This window comes from Pituophis catenifer, unplaced genomic scaffold (genome assembly GCF_029215685.1).
Source record: "Pituophis catenifer annectens isolate HBS135680 unplaced genomic scaffold, rPitCat1.0.hap2 SCAF_1, whole genome shotgun sequence".
NCBI lineage: Eukaryota > Metazoa > Chordata > Lepidosauria > Squamata > Colubridae > Pituophis > Pituophis catenifer.
Window position 1 is genome coordinate 96,367,623 of NW_027256881.1, and position 22,616 is coordinate 96,390,238.

General features: G+C 33.5%; 1 protein-coding gene across 2 annotated transcripts in view; it reads left to right on the forward strand.

The window, feature by feature from the left end:
- FAM184A (family with sequence similarity 184 member A) overlaps positions 1-21,626 on the forward strand; it is a 56,877-nt gene extending 35,251 nt beyond the window's left edge. Inside the window, exons 10-19 of one of the 2 annotated variants that reach the window (XM_070932769.1) lie at positions 1,945-2,157; positions 2,457-2,610; positions 4,617-4,744; positions 8,466-8,650; positions 9,081-9,227; positions 10,129-10,155; positions 12,413-12,530; positions 13,250-13,354; positions 18,347-18,546; positions 20,046-21,626. In XM_070932769.1, the coding sequence (XP_070788870.1) occupies positions 1,945-2,157; positions 2,457-2,610; positions 4,617-4,744; positions 8,466-8,650; positions 9,081-9,227; positions 10,129-10,155; positions 12,413-12,530; positions 13,250-13,354; positions 18,347-18,546; positions 20,046-20,127 (1,359 nt within the window). In that variant the 3' untranslated portion in view covers positions 20,128-21,626. The remainder of the gene's footprint in view (positions 1-1,944; positions 2,158-2,456; positions 2,611-4,616; positions 4,745-8,465; positions 8,651-9,080; positions 9,228-10,128; positions 10,156-12,412; positions 12,531-13,249; positions 13,355-18,346; positions 18,547-20,045) is intronic. The other variant, XM_070932770.1, reaches the window with a different exon arrangement.
- The last annotated feature ends 990 nt before the right edge of the window (positions 21,627-22,616 follow it).

Sequence of the window (22,616 nt, forward strand, 5' to 3'; positions counted from 1 at the left end):
AGACATGTGAAGACATACCCACACCCTCCTGAGAATACTGCTGCCTCAACATTTCAGTGATGAATTCTTTGTTCACACTATTGCATTTGACAAAGTGCCTTCAGAAATTTTGCACTGTGTAATACATTTAGCATTTATGTTATCTTGTAAATGAAAGCACAATAGAAATCTTAAACCTGAATTAACTTGTGTATTAATTCTTTCATCTATATACAGGGTATCTGTACCTTTACTGAATTATTTGTGAGTTCATCTGTGTTAAATAATACTCTTGTAATTATTTGGCATTATGATCTTCATAATAAATATTTATAGACCAATGAAGTTTAATGTTTGCACTGATCATATGAACTAAATTTAATCAGTTTAATCCTACAGTTAAGCTAGTTGAAAGCTGATATACCAATGGTGAAATTCAATTTTTTTTACTACCGGTTCTGTGGGCATGGCAGGGGAAGGATACTAACAAAGTCTCCATTCCCTCCCCACTCCAGGGGAAGGATACTGCAAAATCCCCATTCTCTCCCCACTCCCGGGGAAAGGAAATTGCAAAATCTCCATTCCCACCCCACTCTGGGGCCAGCCAGAGGTGGTATTTGCTGGATCTCCGAACTACTCAAAATTTCTGCTACCAGTTCTCCAGAACCTGCTGAATTTCACCCCTGTGATATACTATGAATGCAACTAGTGATAATGCCTGTGGTCTTTACTAGTAATTACTTTATGTGAACTTATTCAGAGAGTAGCGATAGCACCAATATAATATTATAGTAATATTGGAACATTACACACTATTGTAGTGTATATTCAGGTTTTGATAGAAAGAATGCCAATTGGATATAAAATCATTATAGCTCTTCCTTCTGATCTCAGCTGCAATACTATTATTTTCTCCTAATCTCAATCTCTAACATGAACTGCCCATCCTGAAAATAGCATGTAAGCTCTGTACATTACTCTGCATGGCTAGCACATCACTCAATTTAAAACTGAGTTTTAGGAAATTATCTAGAAAGGTGTGGGTTAAGACATAAAATCATAATATGGAAATAAGGAATTACAAATTAGGGGGATTATATATTATCTTTCTAGAGTTTAAGACGTTGTACATAGTACTACTGCTTTACTGTAATGATATGCTTGTGAGGTGAGTTTGATTGTCAGATAATACCAGATGTACAGTCATGAACTGAGCAACATGTCTAAATAGCAATTTGAAGCTGATTGTCCTTAGTCCACAGTTGAACACACTAAGCAATACAATATGTTAAAATATAATATATGATTATTCTTTTTCATTGTCCTAAACAATTCTAGAGGTAATATAAAAGTCTGATATTTAATTTCTTTAAAAATTAGTAATTTACTCCAGAATCCAAAAATAAGATTGTAAACCCAATTGAGTTCATTAGAATTCCTGCCTAAGTAGGTGTATTGAAGATTTTTCATCTATTATTTTTATGAAGCAATATTTTTGTACTTTTAAGAACTCTAACAAGCTTTAGATATTAAAAGAAACTGTCTGAGAGCTTTGAACTTGACTTTTAGATATCTGAGCATGTCACAGACAATTGGGGGGAGGCAGTTTATAGAATGCAAAATGGCAATCTTTGTAGTGGTTCTGCTATCTTTTGTATTATAAATGTTTGTTTCATGTTATAATGGATACCTGAACATTTCCTAAAAGAAATGTGCTAGTGAATAACATATGCCAGAAGATAAGGATGCAATGTTTAAAAAGATACAAAATTCCTGTGTACATTGTACATTTCCTCTCATATCTCAAACTACAGCTCAGATTGTAATTGTTCAGTGGACTAGTAACATGTTTATAGATTTCTGTACTTTTCCAACATTAATCATAGTTTTAAAAAAATCTATGCATAAATTTAATTTGAATTTCATTCTGATATTTCTGTGTCATTTTGCTTTTCTGTGAATTAGATCACTCTGCTAAAGCAAAACCTAGAAATGCAGCTTTCACAGTCTCAGAACACAATGCAACAATTGCAGGCACAGTTTAGTCAAGAGCAGCAGAGACTGACTCAAGAAATTGAAGAACTGGAAGAAGAGCATCAGCAGAGACATAAGTCCATGAAAGAAGCACATATCCTTGCCTTTCAGAGCATGGAAGAAACAAAAGAACAAGAGCAAAAGGTATGTTCAATGGGGATTGGCAATATCACACATTTTCAAATGAAAAGTCACAAAAAAAGAAACATGAACATTATTTTAATTAAATACTTAATTTTTATTTTGAACATCCAAGAGACCCTCACCTATTTTCGTCTACAGTTGTCTCAGAACCAAACCACTTTGCTAAGTAGCATCCAGAGTACAGTGATTTACTGTATAAGATAGGGAAGCTACAGATAAGATTCCATAAGATAAGAACTTAAACATAATTTTATATGCTTAATTGTAAGAATATTCTCATACTGATTTACTTCCCATAGGAACTTGAGGAACACTTGCAACAGAAGTATTCAGAAGAACTTCAGACACTGAAAGATGCACACAGACAAGCTATGGATGTTTTCAAAATAGAAATGGAACAGGAAGTGCAGACTCTTCGCTTTGAATTGGAAGACGAAGGGAAAGCAATGCTTGGTACTGTACTGTACTTTCATGTCACAATTTAAAATGTAAGCTTTGATTTAGAGGGCAGATATAATTTGCTGCCTGATACACAACGATGTAGGAATTTGGCTTTAGTTTTGCTAACAATACAGAAATAGTTTGCCATTGTCTTCTTGTGGGCTGTTTTTCTGACTTTCAAGCTAATTTATAGTCCTAAGGTTTGGTGATTTTCAATGTAAAACATTTTTGAAATCCACCAGCCTTCCCTAGGTCATCTGCCACTTTCTATGTTTGGAAGACATACATACAGAGTACAGAATACAGAATAACAGAGTGGGAAGGGACCTTGGAGTAGGAGATCCTATACTGTTCTGGATAATTAGCTGTCCAATCTCTTCTTTAAAATCTCCAATGATGGAGCACCCACAACTTCTGGAGGCAAGCCGTTCCACTGGTCAATTATTCTCACTATCAGGAAATACATCCTTAGTTTTAGGTTGGATCTCTCTTTGAAACCGTGTAGGTTTTTAAGATGAAAAGTAGCAGCGTTCCTTAGGGTATTCCTTGAAGGGTAATTAATACCTCACAGTTTATAATATAAATGATACTATAACTCAGTCTTTACAATTGTTATGATTTATCATCTCTTAGATCAAGTTGACAACTCTGCTATGAGATTTTTCATAAAATTCTACCTGGCTAAATAAAGCTTTTCCATAGGTGTTTTAGATAGATGTGTTCTGTTTTCATATTCTGGGCTATATTCCTGTCTCTCCTTTTTCATTATCTTTGATAATAGTAGTTTCTTTAGTGTTATCTTTATATCTGTCTTTTTTTCACTATCAATATCAGTGCCTCATTTCAACAGAAATAGAGCAAAATCAGACCATAAAAAATTAGGGAGAAGTATCCACATCATTGGAGAAAGTCAAGGTTTGCAAAAATACAATGCAGTATTTAAAATTTCAGAGAAACAAATCACTAAAAGAAGTACAGTGGTGATTGTTCAACATCATCAAATTGAATATTAGAAAGAAAAAAAAGAGAATATTGGCTTAACAGAAAGATAATGAAGTTGTTTCCTTGAGCCTTTCACAGATTATATAATATACTTTCCTTGTATGATTCACGTATCTGGTTGCTATTATTATCTCTCTGAGCTTGGTTGTTTTCTTGCAGACATTTCATTACCCAAACTAGATAACATCATCAGGACTAGCACTGATGATGTTACCTAGTTTGGATAATGAAATGTCTGCAAGAAAACCAAGGTCAGAGAGCACCAAAGACCCCTCATTTCAGCCCTGATCTACAAATATTCTTCATCGGCTATAATTATCATCATCATTATCTTTGGATTATTTTTGTTTCTCTTTTTGGAATATGTAACTGATGTCCTTTTAAAATATTTGCTTGCTGCTTTGAATGTGCATGGTACAAAATATTGAGTATTTTTAAATATACTTTTAAATATACATACAAAAAATATATACATCTTATTTAACTATCCTGGAAAATAGTATGACTCCCTGAAAAAGGAGCACTCTTTCCAGAAATAGAAATTATATTTCTGGTCTAATAATAGCAAGATAATAAGGATAAAGCAGAAATTTAAAAATATGTCATACTTTATTTTGGTATTTTGCCTTTATGAGTTTCCTTCCAAATTCATGAGTGCTCTACACAATTCTTTCATAGGAAGTTCTGTTACTTGGATATGAACAATTTCACATTTTGAAATGACTTTCTTGCTTGAGTAACACCAAATATTTTGAACAACAAAAATAAATTGAAACTGTGGGTTACAAACATATAATAAGGAAGACACAAATTGTGGTCTTGATGAATGTCAGGGTAGTACACTTATTATAGAAGGTTTTCCCAACAATGGCTGGTAAATAGTAAGGAACTCAATGGGCAAATCGTGCCATTTGAAAAAAACTTTACTATATGATGCATTAACTATATGGATACCCATCAAAAAAATTAAATATTTGCGAAGTATTTTTTTAAAATACTTTATTTGTATCTCTCAGCATCTTTGCGCTCTGAACTGAATCATCAACATGCTGCAGCAATTGATCAGCTCAGGCACAATCATCATCAAGAAATAGCAGCAGCTAAAATGGAACTTGAAAGAAGCATAGAACTCAGCAGGCATCAGGTACATATACTCTATGCCCTAAAGATTATTAACATATTTAAAACTATAGCACAAGTGTTTGACCTTTAATATATCTTTTTGATCATAAAGTAACAAAAAAGCTATTTGATCAAAAATTGATATATGGTATTTAAGTCATTTCCCAGTTAACACATTTGATAACATCATCTGTCTAGCATTTCTTTGGATATTTTCTGGTCTTTTTTAAGGTCCATTGGCATCGAGCAAGGATTGATGTTCACCACTGTTGATCTAGTTGTTCTAGTTATAATATAGCCAGCTTATTGCCATTTAAATTTCATTGTATTGCTTTCGCATTTAATGTCCAGGTTTCACAACCATATATCAATATACACTAATTGTAAATTAGCATTAAACATGTTACTATGTTGCTTTTGAATGAAGCATGAAATTGTTCACATGCTGTAACCACATGTTGCAACCAGACTAATCTAGTCAGGTCTGATTCAGAACTTATCTTACACCATCACCTCAATGTTAATTTTTTAACGGAAGTAATTGTAACTGCTATTCCAAAGATAAGTAACAGAATTAAATGACAGCAGCAAATTATCAAACTTGAAAATGAAGAAGTTTGGCAATAAAATTTTCCCAAACTTTGCCAATAAAAATTGAAACTCACAAATCACTGAAGGTCGGTAAAATGAGGACCCAGATTGTTGGGGGCATTATGCTGACTTTGTAAACCGCTTAGAGAGGACTGTAAAGCACAATGAAGCAGTATATAAGTCTAAGTGATATTGCTATTGCTATCTATCTGTCTACCCGCCCCCCTGCTCACCCACCCACCCATCCAAATCAAGAACCTGCATCTCCATTATGCACTGCCCCCTTCCTTGTTTTATTGATCTAGGGTACCAATCCTATTATTCTGTTAATTTATATTTCATTTGCCATTCAACCATTCATTCTCTACCCACTCACATTCCATTCCTTCTCTTCAGCAATAAAGATTAAAACAGGATGTAGATGAATTAAAGAGATAAGATAGTTGCATAAAGCAGAAAAGAAAACAAAGTGAGAGAGTAGCAGGATAAGATGACACAAGGGAAAAATAAGCAGACAATGGGGAAAAAAGTTCTGTTTAAGCATTATGAGAGAATTAAATTAAACAAGCATCTCAAACACCAGCTAATTATTATGGTAATCTTTGAGATAATCCATCTCTTTCAGCAGCAAGTCCACAATAATTTACACTAGTACTTTCCGGAATGCACTGTATATTTTATACTAATATCTATAGGCTTAAAGCCTGATTCTTTATGACTGAAATTTCACTCATAGGATGCTTCTACAGGAGAAGGGCTGTAGGTGATTCCCCCCCCCCCTTTACTCCTGTTTCCCTGAAAGAGATTGGGGCAGGGGTGAAATCTAAATTTTTTTGCTACCGGTTCTGTGGCGTGGCTTAATTAGTGGGCAGGCCTTGGTGGTAAGATGACTGTGTGGGTTTGGCCAAGTCAATATCACTTCTTTGCCCTTTTTTAACCTACAAAACACAACACAACACAACTGGCTCACCCACAATGTAAAAGCAGCTGTGCTAGACCTAAAATGGCTGCTGCAACAAGCAGGAACCTCACACAGCCACAAAAAGCCCAAAAAACCAACTTTCACACTTTACATACACACAACACAACACAACACAACTGGCTCACCCACAATGTAAAAGCAGCTGTGCTAGACCTAAAATGGCTGCTGCAACAAGCAGGAACCTCACACAGCCACAGAAAGCCCAAAAAACCAACTTTCACACTTTACATACACACAACACAACACAACACAACTGGCTCACCCACAATGTAAAAGCAGCTGTGCTAGACCCAAAATGGCCCCTGCAACAAGCAGGAACCTCACATAGCCACAAAAAGCCCAAAAAACCAACTTTCACACTTTACACACACACAACAAAACACAACTGGCTCACCCATAATGTAAAAGCAGCTGTGCTAGACCCAAAATGGCCCCTGCAACAAACAGGAACCTCACACAGCCACAAAAAGTCCAAAAAACCAACTTTCATACTTTACACACACAAAATTCCACATACAGCTTTGTGAGATTTTGTGTGTTTGTGTAGTTAGAGTGAAACACAACAAAAACACATTAAATCTCAGAAAGCTGCACAAATATTATTTTATTTTTATTTTTATATAAAAGCAGCTAAATTTAAAATTTCCTAAACTTTAAATGGCTAGGTCTAAAAAAAGAACATCTTAAAAAAACCCCAATTAACTCTTTTTTTTAAAGCTCCCAAAGGGGAAAAAAACTTACCCAATAGAACAGGGGTCTCCAACCTTGGCAACTTTAAGACTTGTGGACTTCAACTCCCAGAATTCCTCAGCCAGCTTTGCTGGGAGTTGAAGTCCACAAGTCTTAAAATTGCCAAGGTTGGAGATCCCCGCAATAAAAGGTACAAAGCAGGCAGGAAGGAAGGAAGGCAGGCAGGCAGGCAGATAGAGCTGCTCACCGATGAGCTTGATTGCAGGCAGGGAGATTCAGTTGCTTGCTGATGCAATGGATTGCAGGTATTACAGTAAGCGAAGCAAGGCAGGCGTTGCAACCAGCAGCTAAGGTAAGCAAGCTGGAGGGATTTTTGCTACCGGTTAGCAGGCAACTCAGCTGGGATCATCAGAGCTTGGATCGTCAAAGCCATTTAAAAGAAAAAACTTTTTTTCTTTTAAATGGGTCTGATGATCCAAGCTGAGTTGCCTGATTAGCAGGCAACTCAGCTTGGCTCGTCACAGCCATTTAAAAGAAAAAAAAGGCTCTGATGATCGCGCGGCTCAGCTGGGCATGGGGGGCGGGGGCAGGGATTTTTGCTACCAGTTCTCCGAACTGCCTGCCGCCATCGCTACCCACTCGCCCGAGCCAGTCCGAACCGGGAGCATTTCACCCCTGGATTGTGGGTGGCAGGAGAAAACTGTATTATTTATTAGTTTTAGGAACCGCTTGTGGTAGTAAAAGTCTGCTAAAGTAAAGAGAATTTTAGTTCAAATCAGATATTTTATTTGCAGAAGAACAAGTCTGGATCTAAACACCTTAGTTGAAATATGTTTTGGTGCTAAATAAAGGTGAAGGCAGAGTAACAAAGATAATATAGTAATTGTAGACACTATCAAACACCGGACAAATTGGAGATCAGTCTTAGTAGTCTCTTTAAGTGGGGGGTGGGGGGGAGCTTGTGTTGGCTGAAAAGAAGCAAGTACAACTCAGTCTTAAAACTCAATTGCAATCTCATAATTCTTATTCAGTATTCCGTTTAACTTTATATTTAATTTTTCACAGATGAAGAGGAATAAAGAGAAGTCAAGAATCCCCTAATTTAAGGAAGATACATTGTCATTTAAATCAAGAGTGTACAACCCTTGGCCCACAGGCTGCATATGGTTCTGGACAGTTAGTAAAGTAGCCGCACAAGAATGTAAACTTTTAACATATTATGTGATGCATATATATATTAACTACATTATATATGTTTTTTGTGACCCAAGACAATTCCTTTCCACTCAATGCAACCCAGGCAAGCCAAAAGGTTGAACACCAATGATTTAAATATTCTGTTTTTAAATACAATCTAAGCTACTAATAAGGAAATATAAATATTTTAGTGAAAAAACTGAATTTGTTTTTTCTGCAGAAATGAATATACTATGCAGAACTATTACAAAGTTTTCTTTGATTATTAATACTTGCTTATTAGGACAAAGAATTTATGTGCCGAATATCAGATGTACAGGATGAACTGAGGCATCGAGACCACCATATATCAGAATTGGATAAGGAAATACTTGCTTTGCATGAGAACATAAGTGCATTAACTAAGGAACTGGAGTTCAAAGGGAAGGAAATTCTACGAATACGTAGTGAATCTAATCAGCAAATTAGGTATGAGTATTTCTGATGTCAGGTAACAAGTTCTAATTAATGCAGTTCCTAAAGCTGATAACCTTTTTTTAACTTTACATGGAATATTTTAGGTACTCAAATTCAAACTGCTGTATTCATCGAAGTCTAATATCGATTAATGTAATAATGCATTTAGGCTGGGATTGCCTATCATATGGCATTGCACATTAATCTAGACGTTAGCAAGTGGAAAAAGCTATTTTGACCATTTAATTAAACTGATTTTATTTGCTTTTCATTATTAAAGCATTAAAGGAGATGAAAAAAATTACAAAAATAAGCTAAAGGTTGGAAAAATAGTAATAATTTTTCAATTATCAGTATCACTGTGCACAAAGCCTTTTCAAATATCAACATTAATGAACCCAACTGACATAAGAATAACTGTTTTTAACATAAAATGAAACAGGCTACATGAACAAGATTTAAGCAAGAAACATGAGAAAGAGCTGGATGTCATGACAGCTGACCACATCAGAGAGAAACAAAGTATGCTGGCAGATTTTAATAAGACCCAAGAGCTGCTCAAGGAAATTAATTCAGCTTTGCAAGTTTCGTAAGTTTTACTACCTTGAACAATTTCATATACGGGCTGAGTTTGAGTGGAATAATATATAACCATTATCTGTTTCCAATTGATACTGGAGAGGCATAGGCTTGTAAAAGTACATATAACTGAGAAGCTTAGTGTATTCTCTAATGCAGAATTGAACCCATGGGAAAAAGTAAGAAGACATCCAAATCATACTTCCACTTAACCCTTGTAATATATTAAGTATTGGAGGCTAATACAAAATAAAAGGACAATGGGCATTCTCATAAAGTCAATCAGTTGTTAGGTCAGCTAGATGATGCACTTCAAACAGCTCTACACACTCTTAAAAAGTATTTGGAAACTTCAATTAGTTTCCAAAATGCAGCAGCCAGCATGGTTTTTTGCAAGCCTAGATTTGCATGTGTCATCTCTCCTGCAGGAGCAGCATTGGCTGCTGATTTGCTTCTGGGTCCAATTCAAAGTGTTGGTTGTCACCTTCAAAATCCTACATTGCTTGGGACCACATCTTTTTCCAGTCATATTTACTCGATCCACTAGAATGGGGAGGCAGGAAATGCTATGGGTCCCCTCTCCTAAGGAGGTCCATCTAGCAGGATCAAGAAGGGCCTTCTCCATGGTGGCTCCCTCCCTTATCCCTGCAGAAATAAGATTGACCCACACTTTTAGAGTCTTTCACAAGGCCCTGAAGACATGGTTCTGCCAACAGGCCTGGGGACCCCAGAGTGATAGGGAGCCAATTAAGTGGCTAGTCTGATTGTTGTTGCCGGGAGAAGGGGGGAGCAGTATTGTTTTGGTATTAAGATTTCATCCTTGTAAACTGCCCAGAATCACAGAATGAGTTGGGCAGCTATTTTTTTAAAAAAATAAATAAATACCACCATTTAATACATCCTTTCATTAGGACTGAACATCACACTAAAGATGCTTGGTAAGCCTCTTATTTTATTTTTGTGCCTCTGGTTAAATTGATGCAATATTTTTAAAACTAATAACTCCCATATTACATAATGTTGTTTATATTAATGGTTTTAATTAACTGTGTCTTCCCACAAACATCTATGCCACCGTATATTTCTGTGTTTCATGTTTCTCTTTGTAATGTTAATTTCATTACACTGAAGCTATGTCTTCTAATTAAGTTTCCAGTTTACTTTCCCAATTATTAAGCACTATCATATCTTACAAAAGTCTACATTCTCATATCTTTTTGGATACTTTTATTATTGGAGAAAAATATAATGTCTTTAGAAAAAAATGCAGCTAAGGGCCTTTTAAATTCTCAAGTGTTATGGTTACTGACTAATAATTATTGGATATCTTTACAGTGCAAAGACATAATAGATTGTAAACTCTTGCCCAGCTCTTATTCATCTGAGTCTGAAGCTTAGAGAATAATGTACAAGCAAAGTTAAATAGCTGTTTATATAGGTATGCTTCTTTTAAAATGGTAAGATTCCATTTGTAATGAAATTTGAACTGACAAACTGCCTAAAATAATACTTTTTTCTATTTAAGTTTTGCTTCTTGTAATAAAGAAGCATAGAGCTTTCTGTAAGTCAGAAGAATAGTCTAAACCAGCGGTCCTCAACCTTTCTAGTTCTGCAGACTGGCAGCAGCAAAGGTGAGGGAAGAGGGGATGGTTTTCTGCGTGTGCCTGTCACTTGCACAAATGGAGCTTTGTGTACTCGCACACTTGCTTGCCGCTTGCACGTTCCAAGGGTTGGGGAATCTGGTCTAAACTGCCTCTTCAAAAGACGATAGAAGATTTTTGTTCAATATATTAATATTTATCATAAAATATAATGAAATCAAAATTAGTTTTACTACATAATAACCCAAACTTAAAGCACTAGCTTTGGAGCCATGACCACAAATAAAAGCTGCAGATTTTAATGAAGTATAAAAGTATTTCATAAAAGTTTTTAAACTTTCCAAATATAGTCTGTCTGTAATTAGGGAATAAGAGAGTTCAGTTACTGTATGAGCCTGACTGATAGAAAATATGCTAGGTAATAGTGAACCTAAGATGTTCTAGGATAAAGCTTGAGGGGATAGTGTCAACAACTTTTATGAATGCTGGTAATCATCAGAAAACCTGATTAAAATTATGAAGGACTTTTAAAACCAAAGCAGAATTTCAAATTATGTATAGTAAGAAAAAGGCAATTGGTACATTTAATATATATTTAGCATAATACAATCTGAACGTCTCTTGCATACTCTGCATCAACTGGGATTCATAAATTGACACTAATCGAGCCAGATACTGTATTCTAAACTATCTTTCCATTGGGCCACAGAGCAAGTTGGCGTCTTCTGCATCTATTAATCTCATTTGAGAGGATAAAATCCAGCTTTCAGAATGTTTGCCCTATTCATTTATATGGCTGCCCATCTTTCAACCAACTCTGGGCAGCTACCGATTAAAAATTAAAAGACATATAAAATCATTTTAAAACCATAAAACTCAGCCGATTAAAACATTAAAAGCAACAAAAACTTGATGCCAGCCAATTAGTTCTAATGTGTGTCCCAGCACTTGGGGGAAAACCTGATCTTTATATATATATGAAACCCCATCTGGTTCTTCAACTGCATCCAGATCAACGCACCTAATAATCCATATGAATCCATCATATCAGCATATAGCTTCAGTTTGTTCAATGTTTACCCTTGTCTGTTAGAATCCATATAAAAGTCCAAAACCAGATAGCAATCTGAAAGGTTAATTCAAAAATTATTAACCTTTCTACAAATTCAAGGCTCTGTTTTTTTGGCCTTTCAGTATTTTTCTGTAAATTAATTTATTTTCACTCACTCCTTTAATGCTTCTTCACTGTTTTTTTAGAACTTTTCTGCAATTTTCTTAATTTCTGCTTTCATTCTGTGGTATTTTGACTGCTTATACTAACTTGGTTTTTTTTTTTTTTAGTTCTTAGCATGATACTTTCTCACTCAGTTGATTTATTATAATTTAATTATTAAGGTTATGTTATTTTAATTATAAATTAGGACATTTTCTTTAGCATAGCCAACAAAAAGATGTTTATAGGTATAAATCTATACCTCTTTTTATATATAATAGATTTATTTATTGAATTAATCTAATAATATGGATTTACAGTGTTATCTTGTAACTTTGACTCATTATTAATGCATTGGTGATACTTTTGTCTTCTATAAAGTTTAGAAGAAATGGAAGATAAATATCAAAACAGGGAACCAAGGCCAGAAGACCTGCAGCTTATTGCAGAGCTGAAAGACCTGATTGCTGAGAGGGATCAGCTGATAAAGAAGCTGATTGTAAGATAATTTGGTGGCCTTTGTTTTGAGCATATGAGATGCTAGTATTTTTTGTCAAATATTCCAAACATCTATTATATGTGAAAGACAACAATCTAAATGAAAGTGACTTTTAGTTTTAATCTCAGTTATCTAAGCTGCACACACAATTCCATATCTCTTTTTGTACTCTTAAACAGTTGTTCATAATTTAGCCTTTAAAATAATTTAATTCTTTTTAATCTCTCTATTCTGTTTAGAACAGATATGTACTGGAAATGTTACTTATAGAATTGTATCTTTTGTATTATAGATCACAATGCTTGAGAAATTTTAAAACACTGGGGGGGAGGGTACCTTTTCCTTCCTGGTTGGCATCTATATAAACCATATTTATTTTAATATGTTTTCTAATAAGTATCTTCTGAATTATGCTGATAAGAAATTTGCTAATATGAACCATTTGCAGCTTCCTGTATCACAATACAGGAGAGCAAAAAATTGTCTTATAGAGTCTTTGAATTCAATGCAAAGTGAGAATACTAATGCTGCTATAGAGGATTATAGGAATGCCACAAATTATTACATAAATGGAACAAATGTTGCCAATCTTAGTTCAGCTTCAACAGTTTCATATTTGAAGTGAAGATTTTTTCTGTGAATAAAGTTTGGTCATACTAGCTAAATAATCACAACTGAATATATCGAAAACAACATGAACATATTCTTTCCTTTATTAGGATGACAAAAAATTCTATCAACTGGAACTAGTCAATAGGGAGACTAACTTCAACAAAGTTTTTAATGCAAGTCCTAATGTTGGCGTTATTAATCCTCTAGTAAAGGTATGGAACATAATTATTACCTTAAAAGTAGAAAATGTGGGTTGCTAATATTACAAATAACAGAAGTCCATTAACAAACACTAGGCAACAACACAGGTTGGGAATAAGCAAGGTTTTCACAATATGGGAATTTTTTTTTAGTGAAAAATATAAGTTTTTATGTGATTTTATACAGTAAAACTATGGCTGTTAGGGGATTTTTCTGATGTGTTTAATTTAGAGTAATAGGTTTTAAACAGGATATATGTGTGCTTGTATAGTATATTTGTTTAACATAGGATATATTTTCTTTTTAAAGCAACATTTCCTTAGACTCACACTCAATCCCTGGTTACTTCCTGCCATCCGTTAATTCTCTTAGCAGCAATACATAGAGATTATTTCATGCTGCTATTTTTTTTACTTCCTGACCTCCTCTATAGGCTGTTGATGAGCCATCCAAGCACTAATTTATTTTGAGCTTGTTTAGCATTTGAGGTGGTTCTATCATCTATGCGGGTACTGTATTTTAGAATAGTTTGTATTTTATTTCTCAGAAAGTTTGTTCCTGACAATTTTCTCAAACTACATTGCTCATTATACCCATTTTCGCAACTGCACTTTGATTGCTAATATCCTGTTTCAAAATCAAATTTTGATATTTATTTCGTTTAGCATTTACTAACACTGTAGTTAATTAGACAGGAAAACTTAGTAAAAAGTATCAATATAAGATTGCTTCTCTTCCTTCTTCTGGAGCTTCTGTTGTAACAAAGTCTCTTCCTTGAAAAGAAGAAATACTTTGTTACATAGCAGCAATTCTGAACTCAGACTATTATCTTATTTGCAGTTATGTCTCTTAAATCCTTTGCAGATTAGCATTCCAGTGTTGTGGAATGTATTTTCTTTAGTAAATTGTTATAAGAGAACCAAATGCCTCTCCCAGAAGAAAAAGCAATGGAATCCATGTTAGTCCAGAGGAAAAAACTCAAACTCCACAGTTGAAGAATACTTGGAATTATTGGATTGACTTGAAGTATCAAAAACTATGGAAATCATGTGCTATATTCTGTTTCGGTACATAAAGTAAATGATATTTAATGTTCGGAAATATGAATAATTATTGCTAAACTATTTCAAGATTTTGCTATATAGTACATTTTCTATAAAAAAATATTTGTGCCATCAAATGAATTATCTTTTTATACTTCTTAATATGGTGCTGAGTTAATGATGCACCACATTGCTTCCCATTTTCTACAATTGTCATCTATTTTTCATTTACATTTTATAGAGGATTGCAGTGATTATTTCCAGTTGATGTTCTCATAGCACTGGCTATAATGCAGAAAGTAAACATCTTTTTAGAATCTCATACTTGATTTAAGTGTATTCTGTCTTCCTGTAATGGAACCCTTTAACATTGTTACATACATGTATTTAATTTTTATTGTGTAAGATATGAACACTACAATTTTGATTTGAAACCTGTTTATCTTTTTCTATACTCAAATATAAACTTACTTCTTGATTTTTTAATTTTTTTGTCAATTTTGGCACTGAAAATACCTTTACATCCTCTCTTTAATTTAATTATATTTTTCAAACCATCTTTTCTAGACTTTTGATTCAAAAAGAGAAGGAAAGCAAGCAGTTGAAATGGGTGTGTGCCCAATTAAAAATAATTAAATGGGTCTGCTCTTGAATTATTGTAGAATGATTCTATTCCAATATACGTTTCAAAATGTAACCAAAAAAAAGGAAAAGAAAGTAAATTGAGGAGTATTGTAAGGATTGTAACATTAAAACTGGATCCTGTGTGTATATTATTCAAATGTAATCTCTGATAGGTTTAATAAGATTTGCCTTGTGTTTTATAAGTAAAATCTGAGCAGAGAAGACTGATACAAAATGTGTTTGCAATCAGAAATGCATGGCAGACTATAGAAAAAAATCCTTTCTACATTATCCCTTACTCAATAGCATGTTTTCTGCACTATACTTCTATGTTTTGTTAATTAACCTCCCCCCCCACATACACAATAAAATATTGTGAAACTAGAGAAAATAGCAAAGCACTGTTGCAGTGTTTCAGATTTCATTTGTTTATTAGTAATTTGCTTTTAGTAGGTTTTTCTCACTCTACTTTTAACAGGAAGATGGTTAACTCCTTCTGTTGTCTCTGCAATTCTGAGGGAAAAATATAATTACCAAACTCCTTTCATTGACATGATTGGGGTTTTTTAATATAGCAGAATATTATTTTTTATAAAACCATGAAAGAATACATACATACATACATACATACATACATACATACATACATACATACATAGTAAAATTAAGAATGGCTTTAAAGAATTTAAAAATACTGTGCCAACTTGAATCAACAGTAAACAGTTACCAGGATCTTCAATCTAAAATTAAAAGGCTATCTCCAGTGGAGGATCGTTTTGATTGTAAACAGGAAGCTGCGCCCTAGAGAATTATGCTGCTAACTAAAATAGTGTTATATGTTTAGTTCTGTGAGGAATCTTTCAGGTAAAATTATAGCAAAGCATTGCTTTGCAAGGTGACATGGCTTTTGTGTAGAAGCAACCTAAAACTGAAAAAGTAAGAGATCTTCACTAAAACTATTTAATTGGGGGAAAATTCTTCCATTTAAACTAAAATAAAATGAAGGAAATTAGACTGCATTAATTATTTACCCAAAATAAGAATTCTTACAACATTTTATTATAGAGTGTTTAAAAAGAGGTAATATCAATTAATGCCAAAAAATTACTTGTTATATAAAATTCTTAGTACATGGCTATAGAAATCAAATAAATAAATCATGTTAATAAAAGATAACAGTGAATTGTTTTCTGATATGGAAAAACCTTGAGACTGAGCTTAATGCCAAAATCTCCACTATATTATTATAAACACTAAAAGGGGGGGACCCCTATTAAATAGTATAAGTATTCAATTTCTGACTCCCCCCTTCTTGGTGCAGCAACCGAAGTACTGTATTTTTTAATATAAACTTTACAATCCATCCTGTGTTTGTGTTACACTTTACTGTTGATACTATACCTGCTAGTATATATGAAGTTGTTTTGTTAAACAACTTTTGTTTAACTAATAAAATTTAGTTAAAATCTATTATGTATATAAATAGGCCCTATTTCTTTTAATAGAATTAAATAGTTTTTGGCCAGAGTAATTGAGGTTGGGCCTCTTCTTTGCTTGATCTTAACCTTGATTTAAACATACCCTGGCAACTTGACAGCTATTTTAAACATCTGTCCAAACTTATCATGTTAGGGATGGTGATTGGTTTTTATTTTCCAATTAACAGGTGATGTTTGATAGGAGAGGAAACAAAAATAGAGAAATTCAGTAATCCCTTGGGCCAATCCTTAACTTGGCCCACACTAATTAAGAGGAGTCCTATTTACAAGCCAAAAGGGACACGGTGGCTCAATGGCTAAGACGCTGAGCTTGTAGATCGAAAGGTCGACAGTTCAGCGGTTAGAATCCCTAGTGCCACCTAACGGGGTGAGCTCCTGTCCCAGCTTCTGCCAATCTAGCAGTTCGAAAGCACATAAAAAATGCAAGTAGAAAAAATAGGGATCACCTTTGGTGGGAAAGAAACAGCATTCTGTGTGCCTTTGGCGTTCAGTCATGCTGGCCACATGACCATGGAGACGTCTTCGGACAGCACTGGCTCTTCCGCTTTGAAACGGAGATGAGCACCGCCCCCTAGAGTCGAGAACAACTAGCACATATGTGAAAGGGAACCTTTACCTTTTACCTTTGTTTACAATCCAGGCTACTATAATAAAATAGGAATTGTCAATGGACTCAATAGATTATTTGCTGGAATATGTTTCTGTCAACTCAAGTTTATATAGTGCTTTTATTTTACAATTTATTTTATATTTTTATTCAAATTGTAATTTTAGTACTTAAAAAGTCTTAAATGCCATCAAGAGAACTTTGGCTATTGTGTAGTTTAATTTTTTTAATTAATTAAAAGTGATAGTACCCTCGCTGAGTGATGAAAAAAATCTTTAGTGCTTCCTGGGCCGCTTACAATATATTAACTGTTTATCATGGCTTGCTGTTAATTGATAAATTGGTTTTCCCATCTATTTGATCAAGAATATGTTCAAGAATATAAAAAATGAATTAGTTGTACCTGATAGACAATAATTATGTTTCAGATTATTCTGATTCTGAATCAGTACCTTCAGCAAAGTAACAAAGAACAGATATATTTGAATGATATTGAAAATAGGGAGATGATTTTTCTGTGAAAATCTGAAGGTTGTAGAATTAAAACCCTTAATCCAATCAAAAGATTTGTAATTTTTGAAGAAGTATCTAATAAAATAGTTTACTTAAGGGGGGCGCTGTATGGCTGTTGGAAGCATTTTTTGCAACTCTTCACTTTTTTACTCAGCTGGCAGAATATAAGAATTTGGTACCAATATGGCAACATCTGCTATATTCTCTCGCCAATTAAAGCCAGAAAAATAAAATAAATGAAAATTAAATATTTTTGTTGGAAGTTCTTTTTTCCCTGAGAAATGAAATGTACTGGACCAAACTTTGATTATAATCCTAGTTAGTTATTTGTTTTTTTTAAACTTTGTCACTTCCTATGAAAATATTTTGAAGCAGGATGTAATTCATTTTATGGCAATCAGGAACCATGATTATATAAGGAAATGACTGCAAATATAATAGAAAGTGAAATCAGTTTTTCTGATACACTTAAAACTTTCCATTTTTTTGGTTGGGAGATTCAAAATTATAATAACACAGTATTAGTTTTAACAGAAAAGTAGTTTCCACTGTTCTTCAGGAATTGAAGCTAAATAAGCTAAATCTACTAAAATTATTGAAAAGTCAAGCATCGTATTGCAGCAATCCCCAAACCATTAATAAAGAATAATAATTTAAAACATCTCAGTAATTTCCTGATTTGTACACTCCCTTCCCTACATGTTATTTTTAATGCAGCAAAAGAAGAAGAATGATAGATCAGCAAACAGGTTTGTGAGTGTCCCCAATCTAAGTGCTTTGGAATCTAGTGGAGTGGGCAATGGACATGCTAACCGCCTGGACCCTATTCCTAATTCATCCATCCACGATATTGAGTTCAACAGCAGCAGACCACTTCCACAACCAATACCACCCAAAGAGCCCAAGATGGTTTTGAGGTGAGCAGAGCCTCACCAGTTTTTGGTTTTCTTTTTTTTCCTAACTTGGAAAACAAAAATTGATTTCTTTTTAGTTGACCCCCCCACCTGGTTTAAGAATACTGGAGTATGGATATTATTTTAGAATCATAATTTTTGCACTCTATTTTAAACCTCTTTATAGTATCCCTTTTTATTGTAAAGCTTGTTGAAATGTGATTCCCCCAATGTCTTATTTCCCTTAAAATTTCAAAGTGTTATATTATTACCAATACGTTGTGTGCTTTCAGTTATTTACCTTTATGAACAATTGTGTTAAATGTTTGTTATTTCTACCTGCCCTTCAAGAGTATGTTACAATCCCCCAAATCAAAATGGTATTTTGTAACAGTGCTTCTAACAAAATATTTACCATATTAGATTTGCATCAATTTTCCTCACCACAGAAAAAATATTTTTCAAAAACAAGCTTTGAGTATATGTGAATATAGTATGTGCATGTATTACATACCATTTAATGCTATGCTTCAGCATTAAAATATCAAGCTCCACTTTGCATTACAATTGGAATATGTTTTATTATCTAACTGAAATATCATTATATAATGCTTGATATCCTGGAAAAGTAAATGTTTATTAATTCTGATTTAGTTCTGCTTTAATGCAATTTACAAAGCTGGGGCAGAAAATAGAATAGGAAGTTTGCATTATAATAATATTTTATTTCTTAACTTGAAATAGGAATCCCATAAAATGTAATCTTATTTTCCCTTTGCATGTAAAATGCATGTATGCTCAGACGCCATTAACAAGCATGTGCATGAATTCATGAATTGTGATGACGGAGTTTCCTTACAAATTATTGTGTTCCCTGATTTGTCCTATAAACGGTAGGGATTATTTTAACGTTCTAACTATAAAATTTAATTATACTAAAGCAATAAAGTATATATAGTGATTATATCATACAGTTTTACTTGATAATTGTGGGTAAAAAATGAGCTTACTTTGTACTGAATCCCTCGTTCTATTGTATCTGATTCCATGTGCATGCAATTTCAATAATTTACTCCAAGTGTGTAATATTTAACGTATGTAATTGTTCAGTGCCAGATAATTCAGCATGTCCTAAAGAATATGATGCTTGCATCATATTTGACAACTAACTTGACCAGAAGAAAAGGATGCTAAAAGAGGATGCTCTTTAAAAACAAACTTTCCCTTGCTCTTGCTTTTTTTTTTTTTTTTTTTGACAAAAGCAGCAACTCCAATTTTTTTTTTCCCAAAACACTATTTTTCTAACCTATTGTGTGGCTTAGTGACTTGTCTATGCTGCTGATGCTCTCCAATGGAGTGGATGACCGAAGGTTGAAAATGGGGAATTAAACTACCTCACAGACTAACGTGACTTTGAAATTGTAAAAGTTGATTCTGTGCTGTTTTTGTATGCTTTTTCCAGGCAATTTGCACCTTGACTCTTGGTTGTGGGTTAAATCTGTCTTTTCTTTTTATGAATCTAGCCCTCCTCAGACTGAAGCTTCCCCAATGGCTTCACCAGATCCACAACGTCAGGAATGGTTTGCTCGTTACTTCACATTCTGAGAGATTATTTTGAATGGCACAGCATGGTGTGGACTGTACTGTTCATAATAGCATGACCTTAAAATAAACCCTTATGTGAAAAAAGCTTCCTTGTAATATGTCAAACACTGTGAATGAGAACGTATTTGTCTCTCTAATTTGAAAATGCACTCTATTTTATGTGATACTTGTTGGAATCACTTGACATAGTTATATAAATGTGCTTAATGACACTTATTTTTATTTAAAATTGAAAAGTATTTAAACTTTGTAATTACTGCATAATAAAATTTCATAGAAGAAATGCAATCTTTCCTCCACTTTTCCTATAAATATGTATTTTCTTTAGTTTCAGAGAAGGTTTTCGCATCCCATTTCTCTCTCAAATGCAATTAATTGCATGGTTATTATATATTAAAATAAATTGTTAATTTAAAAATCAGACAATGGCAAAATATGTTTAAATCCATATATTTTTAATTAACTTAGAAAACTGACTTTAAAAATTGTGGTTGATTCTAAAAGTGGGGAAGATTGCTAAATTATAATAATATATAAAGCTAGGTGGTGATAAGATTATAGTAAGAAAAATGCCGGATATTTTAATGTTGAAATTCATCAACTTTTGTCATAAATATTTTATAAATACATGCAGAAACAATGCTCTTTAAACATTTAACATTTGGGGTTACCACATTAGGTAATGTTGTTATTAATAAAGTGAAATTTATGGAAAGCTGCATTTTGAGGATATTATCCTTTGGGAAAAACTCAGGCATTAATGAAAAAATAGTGCTAAACAAAATAATTATGCATAATAAAGCATGCAAATCTTTCATTGGAGTTCCAGCATAAATGTTAACATTTTTCTCTTCCATTACAAAATTTAAGCCATGATCATGTAATCTTTTTCAACTGGAGAATGAGCCTGATTTTCCACTCTATTACACCTGTCTTATAATTGTGCAGGTTTTCTGAGAGAAAAGATGTAATATACTGGCAGATCTGGTTTTTATATATTTTGTTGATACTATTGCTGTTATTTCCAAGATTACCACAATAAAAGTAACATTGGTAATCTCAGGGAGAAATTTTTCTTTCTTTTATGAATGTACTTTTAAGATCTGATCTTTGTATGCATAAAGGGGGAGTAGGGAGATTGTGTGGTTATTTTAAAAACAGTTTTTATTCTTAGATACAAAAATATAGCTCTCCATTATTTCTGCTAAAGCCTGACTGCGTCTTCCCATTATGCAACAGCATAATCAACCAATGGTACCACCAATAATATAGTGAATTTTATATGTAGCATATGTACAAAAAATTTGTATGTTTTCATATAAAATGTCCTAATCAAACTTTTCAAATTGTATCTCCTGTAAACTCATCCTGAATGCTTCACTGGAAGCAATGTTCTAATGCTTTCCTGCTAATCTAAAGCAGTATTTAGCAGATATTCTATGGTCTGTGTAAAGGTATATATAGCCTTTACATTAGAAGAAAGCCATATTAAGTTAAAGTTGGATTTCTTGGCTGTTACCTATAATAAAATATACTGGATAATTTTGCAATGATGATCCAAAATACTATTGTGTTATGTTTTTCTTCTTTAAAATTGAATGCTTTGTTTACCTTAATACCAAAAGATTGGGTGGACGGTGCCAGAATCCTGTAGCTAACATGTTGAATTAAAACTACTGGTAGGCAATCCCAAACTAAAGTAGATCCACAACCATGATAACTCATTTGATGACTTTTATCCAGTTGCCTTTTCTGAGCCCAGCTTCATATGGTTTTGTGCAACGAAAATGGAAGGATACTATATATATCATTTTAGGCTCCTAAGGAAAGATGGGATATAAGTCAAATGTTAAACTTTAAAACAATAATAGTATTTTAGTGTTCTTGTTCACAATTTTTTTTTACTTTTTCTAGTGTTAATATCAGTGAAATCAACTTCTTGTCTTCTATACTGAAAATATGGAAGAAGACATGTTATTTGCATAATATTTTACTCTGATGCTGCAACTTACTACAGGACAGAAACTCCTTTATCACAAAACACAAGTCATTTCTCCATACCAATTTTAAATACAGTCCTCAAATTAATAAACCTTCAAAAAGTATTATCCAATCTGTTAGTGCATAGAAACTTGCTTTCATTTATATATGAAAACTATGGAAAACATTCAAAATAGCTTTGCAAAGCAAATCGCTACAAGCAAAGCTCTTCTCCACAATATATTAAACAGTCACATCCTTCGGAAAGTTTGCATGGCTACTGCAAAAGCTGTTTCCAGGATGTGTACAGACATCTCAAACTGTGATAGCACCAAAGCAACTGTATATGGCTCAGGCAATGGGACACAGCCTTCAAAGCAGGTTTACATGCTTTCCCAAGGTAGGTAGTTTTTTTTTATTATTATTTATTTATTTATATGCCGCCCTTCTCCGGAGACTCAGGGCAGCTTACAAGGCATTAAGCAATAGCCTTCATACTTTTGTATATT